Below are 8,139 nucleotides of genomic sequence, written 5' to 3' on the forward strand. Positions count from 1 at the left end.
AAATTATTTTAGAAATACAAGTGTGAAGACCATAATTTTTTAATTCTAGCATTGACAATTATTATCTTGATTTATAATCCAAGGCGATGAGCATTTTTAAAGACGAAGAATTATCTTAATTCCCTACATCTAATGCAATGAATACTTCTATTGTTGGGTCGCTACTTTGTATACCATTTGTAATGGACAAGGGTATAAAAAGTTTGCAGGCGTCTTGATTTCTCTCATGAAAAAAAGAGCCAGTTATCAGCAACCCTAATTTCTATGACTGCTAACAAAAAGATTTCTACAATAGTGTCATCTGAAGAGTTAAAAGGCGATGTTTTTCCAAAATAATCGTCAGCTAAAAAAATGTGTTAGATAATAAATTCAATTTAAAACAAAACTTATCATTACTTACATAATGAGTCTCGCTTAATATTAATTTATTTTAGGTTCTCTTAATAATCTATATTTCAAATAAAATTACATAATTTTTAAAACTAGTTACGTTGTATGGAATATTTTGTTTTAAAAACTTTTCATAGTGATATTTCATCATTGTTAATCATAATCCATAATGATTAAGCTTATATAGATTCAAATACATAAACTCTTAGGTAAAATAACAATTTAATTTTACTAGAGTTAGTGACATTTACACTATAATTTTTTTTCTTTTGCAAATTTCTTGAAACGTTTACAATATTTGATCTTTATGCATTTTGCTATATAATAGAATATGAAACAATTGTTGGAGAAGCATATATCTTTCAAACAGTATGTGTAACTAATATTTGGAATTATTTAACATTATTAACATTTTGTATGTTTAAATTCAATTACATTTATAATTTAATATTATTGGACTATGTCTGCAGCATCGGGCGGATGATCTATCTAATTAAATAATAATTCTTAACTATTATTTTCTAGTATTATAAACAACATAACCAAAAGAAGGAAAAAAAAATGAAGGTACAAAAAGGGCTTGAACACTTTAGTATTCAGCCACCCAAAAACACCATCACGTGTAACAATATTCAACACTCTATATTCCTTTGCAATTTTCTTTCTTAATACTTCAAATTTATTTCTAATAGGAAGCAACCAAAGGCTGACCTTTTTCCTTTTGATCCTCCATTTCCAAGAACTTTGCGAAAACTCCTACTAATGGTGCTGTATTATAGGTGCAGGCCTCAGTCTGCATATAATTACCTCTCTTGTCCATGAAATTATCTTGACAATCTGGTCCTCCAACCAATGCGCCAACTAAAACATTTGGGTTCTGCTCTTCCCTGCTATACCAATTATCATATCCTTGAGTGCACCCTATGAACCCTTTATTCTCTCTATATGACACAATGGAGGCTCCCCTGTGGTGCACCCTTGTTGGGTAATTAGGGCCATAACCCACTAAATAACTCATGTTCATTGGGTTTGAACCTAATATATAATCAACTTGAGATTTTGTAAAAGTTAGCATCTCTTCATGATCCACCAATCCTCCATGGCACTCGAGCTTCCGGTTCAAGCTCCGAAGGAAACCGGAGTATATGGTCAGAAGAAATGCCGCAGTTGAAACATATTGCATATTGTTCCATTGCCGAATATGTAAGAGACCGGCCGGAGTACGGCCCACATTATTGCTACCATTGTTTTTATTAAGGCATGAGCATATGTAGTATTCGGCCTTTGCTCGGTATTGCTCTACTATGAGACTATGTTCCTTGTGTTTTTCATCAGTAAGCAACTGCAATTACAAAATGACAAATAAAAGAACTATTTAGGATGGAGTAAATGTTATCATAAAAAGGCTAGCCACTTGTACCAAAGTCGAAAAATTTACACAAGGAAATCTAATTGTAACTTGACCGGCATGCCGAAACCTAATAAATTTACTTAGAATTTCTCTTTAAAAATAAAAAGAAAAGAAGAAAAAATAAAATGAAATTTGCTAAGCTAACAAAAGGGTGCAAATATTAGTTCAGTTATATGATCATGCAGTCAGTTATCAAACATGAAAAGCAAGGAAAAAGAAAGGAATCAAGCCATAATGAGCTCATCAATAACCATATAATATATATCCATGAAAGGCCAAGCAATGACTCTAGTTACCACATTTCAGTGATGCTACCCTTTAGTTGCATGTGCCCCAATCTCTCCTATTCCAGGTCAAAACAAAGGTTTTAATAAAACCCTTCTCAAGTCATCAAGATCTCTGCAAAAATAGTGTCTCTTGAAATAGAAAATTATTACTGCAATAAGTGGCCCAGGACAGCAGCAAGAAGCAGAAGCAGAAGCAGCAAAGCATGTCATGATATGTTGTGGGTCTATTACTGTTGTCAACAACAAGCTTATGCATTTGTGCCTCACCCAACAGATTACACCCCCCTCCATAAGGCCATTAATGTAAGAATGAGCCATGTCCATTCAATTAGTTTTGGTATTGGGACCCATTCACTGTGGAGTCAGGTCCCACCTAAGAAGATTGGACAAACCAATCACTTCACCTCTGCTACATTCATACGATTTGGAATTTGCATGAATTTTCCTCTTATCCCTCTCTACTCTCCTCTCCTCTCCTTTCTCTTTGGAACTAGCTCAGATATTGTTGGATAACTGACTAACAGCACTTTCTTTTTTCATTAATTGTAGCATATTAATCCTGATTCGGAGTCACAGAAATCCTGATTTTCGACACCAACTGAATTACTGCCATATGAAATAAACATTACCCATTACGGGAAATTCTTTTTTTTTAATAGATTTAATAGCGATCTGTCATTAGCTTTTTCAGTATGAAGTAGTAGAACCGACAAGCGAAGCATCAGTTGCACATGATTTTTAATGCTTCAGGATAACCTATTCTTTTCTCATCTTATACAGGGTAGAGGCATGGCAGTAGCAGTCTATATATACCTTAATTAGGGCTTACTCCATGTTAGGTGAGCTTTACAAGAAAGTAAAAGCAAAGCCTGATTTAAAGTTAAAACACAATATCATTCCATGTTTGAATTCTGGGCAAAAGGCAAATCCAATGAAGATCTGGGAGAACAGTACTTTGTGAAAATCAAATTAATGCCCCCCTATTTTTCAGATGTAATTAAAAAAAGAAAACAAAAATAGTAAAAATGTAAAAAGCAGGAAGAAGTTGTTTACCTTTGAAACCATGATTTGAAGGCCAGCATATTTAACATCCCAGCTAAACTCTGTTATGGCCCAACCAATCCCACCAAAAGAATGAGCCTTGGTAATAACATAATTCAAGTACTCCTCATTGTCGGTGGCCTTGTATAGCCACATACTTCCCCACAACAACTCATCCATGTATCCACTCACCGACGCATAGTAGCTCTTTACCACATTAACACTCGCATCATATTTACCTCTATGCTTATCTCCAAATTCAAACAACTACAATCCAAGAACAAATAAATAAAACATGCTATTATTATTTAGTCTTATTGGTAAACTAAAACCCATTAAAAAGAAAAGTGAAAATTGACACATTTTAGTACAAAGAAGACCCATATTAATTCCACCAATAATAATAATAATAATATAAGTCACCCTCTAATTGTGCCACTAATTAATATAATGACAATTTTAGTGGACTAAGTAGAGAGACAGAGCCCCCACAAGATCTGTTGACTCTAATTTGACTGGTGAGTTAAGTGTACCTGTTGAGCATGGTGCAAGAGCAGGTGAGCGTAATGTGGGTTTGTTGTTCTGAACACTATTGAAGCTGCTGCCATAGCAGCTGCAGCCTCTCCGGCAAGATCGGAACCGGGATTGTTTTCATCGATCCTATAGGCTTGCCGCGATGTTGTCATGTCCTCCGGCCGCTGCCAACAGTAGTGATCAGTGTCGCCATCACCCACCTGAATGCCATCACCAATGAATTAAATTTGAATCTCCTAATATACCGATTAAAAGAAAATGATTCAGAGAGACGGTCGTGCACACACGGCGGCAGTGAATTAAATTACCTCTGCCCACAGCACATTTGGGCTAGTATGTGCCTTCATGAAATAATCAGTGCCCCATTTGATAGCTTCTAATGCGTGTTCTAATTCACCAGCACGAGCGATCTGATCTCGAAATTCTATCACTCCCCAAGAAAGCATTGTAATAGTAAATGCCATTGGTAACCCGAATTTCACATGGTCCCCTGCATCATAATATCCACCCACTAAGTCCACCTATGCACCAAAAGAAGGAAAGAAAGACAAAAAGAACATCATAAAAACAGAGTCTTCAATAATACATAACACTTAGTTTTGGTAGAAGAATCAAGATATACTAACTCCTTGCTCTAAGCCATCAGTTAGGCCTGAATGGTCTCGCCAAGTGACACGCTGGTTGTAAGGTAAGCGACCCGACCTTTGTGCTTCGAAGTAAAGGAGGCTCTTTCTTAATGCATCAGCATAATCGAAAGAAAGAGAATGCGCAGTGTTGAAAATGGTGAACATAGTTAACACAAGTAGAGGACATTGTCGTGGAAATAATGTTTTGGGTTTTTGAGGTTTACAGTTGTTGTTGTTCTTCTCCTCCTTCTTCTCCATTTTTGTCCCTCTTTTCCCTCCTAAAGAGAGCGAAAAAGAGACGAGAAAACAGAGACAGAGATAGAGAGAAACAGAGGACTGCGGGTGTGTATTTTTGAATTGAATTGAATCGTGTCTTTGGCCTGGGTACTAGTCTATAAAATGTGTCACATGCATGTGACTTTCACATGAGAATGAATGTGAAATATTTCACTTTTCTTTTTTTCTTTTGGGTAATACAAATGCCTTTCACCTTCTTTTTCTTCCTATACAGCCGTGATATGTGCAACGGTTTCTTGCTTTTCTTATGCTAATTTTAGAAAACGCCGTCATCCCTGCAGCAGGGCTTCCTCGGCTCTTCATCCATTAATTAATAATCTCCCAAAAAGCTAGCCAGTGCCTAGTGACCCAACTCAGATTGCATGATTTTACAAATTTAATTTCTAGCCGTTGAATATAGGGATTGTTTGGTTTCGAAGAAAATAGGATAGATTTTATTTTTTTTAGATAAATATGGGATAGAAATGAAAAATTTAATTACTGATATTTGATTCATTAAAAAATCACTTCAGAACCAAAATGAAATTCATCTCAATGAAAATCACTCATTATTACTTCACTTATTAAATAAACTCAATTCTATAAAAAATAAATCAAACCAGTCACAAATATTTAAATAAATAAAGTTATATTCATATTACTTTTATATATTTATTACATTCAATAATAATAAATTAAATATATTTTTATTAATGTTAATGATAAATTTGAATTCAATTTTTGTTTTATACTAAATCAAACAGTACTACCAAATCGCATTCCACTGTATTCCTATTTCCATTGTACATTCTTATTTATAACCTCGAACGGGTCCTAATATCTTGTAGTGTAGGAAATTAGCATATCAACTTGTAGCAATTCGTTTCCTTATTTATTTTTAAAATATGTTATATGCTATATTAAGCTTATACCAAATATGAAGAGTCCTAGCTATTTAATATATAATTATATATATATATATATATATATATATATATGAATTATTGTGTGTATTTAGAATTGTATTTGATAAAAGTATTTAAATTAATTTTTAATAAAATTAATTTTAGAGAGAAGCATATAATTCCTTTTTTCCAAAAGCGGCTTTGATAAAACAATATATGAATCTATCTTTTTAGCATCTAATAATAATTTCAAACAGTTGTAATATAACACACATCATCTAATCCAAATAGTAAAAATAATTAATTCTCAATAGTAAACGTGAAAAATAGTTATCCCTATAACTCATAGCATAATAATATAATAGTTATTAAATTTTATATTTAAATTTAATTTAATTACAATATTTTAGTTTATTTTTCAACCATTTAATTTTAATTTTAGTTACAAATTAATCACTTTATCATTAAAAAATTAATATATGGTATTTCTATTTTCTTATTATCTTTTTTGTTGATTATTTTTGTTATCCATCGATCATTCACTTGCAAAGTGATTAAACTGATATATAATTAAAATTGAACGATTAAAATAAAATAAATTAAAATTTTAAAATAAAAATAAATTAAATACATACAAAGATAAGCAAACAATTCTATCATTATTCTTAACAGACAACGTAATATACCGCCGTGAATTTTCCAAAAAGAAAAAAAAAAAAAAAAAAAAGAACAACTAGGTTTTGGGTAAATGTTGTCTGTAAGGATCACTCTTCACTAGTGAGTGTCGGCTTAAAAATGCATATGTTGGAGCTATAATATTTTAGAAGTTTCTGAGAATTTGTGATTAGATGATCCAGGAGCAAGGCTTGGGGATGACAACTTGTCAATGGCAGATGGCAGGGCCTCTCTCTCTATATTATATAATATAATGCGGGTTACCGTAAAGTAAACTTTTGGCCTTAAATTGAGATTAAAGTAAAGACTTTCTGATTAGGGTACCAGAAACCAATGTCTCTATTCAAGAGATTTTGTTGACAGTGGCTCTGGCTCTTATTATTCTTAGTAGTTAGCTATTCTGAATTAAATATTCATCTGATGGAAGAATCGATCCTGTATAAGCTGTGGAATGTGATTCCACGTGCTCTCTTTTGCTAACATAATCTTAGTCTAGTATTATTTACGTAAACAATTAATATAATATAATAAAAAATAATTATAATTAGATCGAAAATTAAAATATTAAACTAATTAAACGATTAAAATTTAAAAATATAAATATATATATTTGAAATCTAATTCAAATGACAAGAACATTTATTTTTAGAAATAAGAAATTTCAAGTTTGAGTTGTCTTTTCTGTAATATTATATAAATTTTTATTTTTATGGTAAATATTTTACTTAATTTAGATTTTTTTTTTTATTTTTTATTTTTTAAAATTTTATTTATTTATTTAAAATTTAACAGATAATATAAATATGTGACAAAAAAGATTAACCCATGATTTCACAAGAGCCCTATTTAAAGAAATTAATAAACTCTAAAGACGTTTCAATTAAATTTTTTCCATGTAAATATGAATTTTATATGTAAAGAGACAAGCTTCTTAATTGAAAAAGGTAAGTATCGGTTTTTACATGAATCAACTGATTTATAGAGGAAATTAAAATTAGTTAATGTACTGCAATTCAATAGGAGATTATGAGATTTAATAAACCCACCGTGATCTCCGTATCATTATCACTCTTAATAGGAATCATGGAAGTAAGATATGTTCTTCACTCTTATATTTAAAAAATTTCAATTACTAATTATATTTTATATTTTATATTTTTTAATAATTCTATTTAAATTTAAAACTAAATATCTATATTTTTAATTTATTTCTAAAAATACATTTCAATAATAATTTTTAAAATTTTAAAATAAAAAAACTAACGTATCAAGTCAATTGTGCTTATTAGAAGAATAATATTTATAAACCGATAAAAAATTTATTATAAACTTAATAATATTGTCATTAAAAATCTCATTATATATCTTTTTTCACAAATTTTATATTTAAATACAATAGATTTTTTACTAACTTACTAAATTCTTTTATATATCAAGTTAATAAAATTTTAAAAATTATTATCAAAAAATATTTTCAAAAATAAATTAAATATTTATTTTAAGATTGTAAAAATTATTAAAGAAAATCATTAAAAATATAAAGTCTAAAATTTAATTAATAATTAGACTTATAAAAAAACATAATGACATAAAATATGAGATAAGATTTTAAACTACTTATTTTTAATCTAAATTTTGACTTTTTTCCGTCCTTTTGATTTTTAGCTATTGTTTGAGAAACGAAGAAATGTGGGGAAAGGAATGGAATTAAAGATAGGATTTGGAAGAAGTTTTTTTATTTTATTTTCCATTGTACATAAACCTGCTCTATATCTTGTTTGTCATTATAATTGGAAAAATTAAAACATAACTGAAAAGTTAACAGTTTTTATTTTAAATCATTTTCACCATTTGCCAAATTATACTCAACTATTGATTCTTTTTGTTACATGAATTTGTCTCTCTTTTCTCACTTTCTTTTGACAATATTTATATGTAAGTATGGCTTCTTTTTTTAAAAAGAATTTTGACCCTATATTTTATTTTTGCTTTTA

At 30.1% G+C, this 8,139-nt stretch overlaps 1 protein-coding gene across 1 annotated transcript; it reads right to left on the reverse strand.

The window, feature by feature from the left end:
- Positions 1–876: 876 nt before the first annotated feature.
- On the reverse strand, positions 877–4,727 carry LOC8282551 (endoglucanase 11). The gene is made up of 5 exons (XM_002525280.4): positions 4,290–4,727; positions 3,972–4,184; positions 3,663–3,863; positions 3,142–3,396; positions 877–1,732 (listed from the first exon to the last, which is right to left on the reverse strand). The coding sequence occupies exons 1-5, from the start codon at positions 4,545–4,547 to the stop codon at positions 1,076–1,078; spliced, it is 1,584 nt and encodes a 527-aa protein (XP_002525326.1). The 5' UTR covers positions 4,548–4,727; the 3' UTR covers positions 877–1,075.
- Positions 4,728–8,139: the final 3,412 nt, after the last annotated feature.

Source organism: Ricinus communis, chromosome 7 (assembly GCF_019578655.1).
Source record: "Ricinus communis isolate WT05 ecotype wild-type chromosome 7, ASM1957865v1, whole genome shotgun sequence".
Taxonomy (NCBI): domain Eukaryota; kingdom Viridiplantae; phylum Streptophyta; class Magnoliopsida; order Malpighiales; family Euphorbiaceae; genus Ricinus; species Ricinus communis.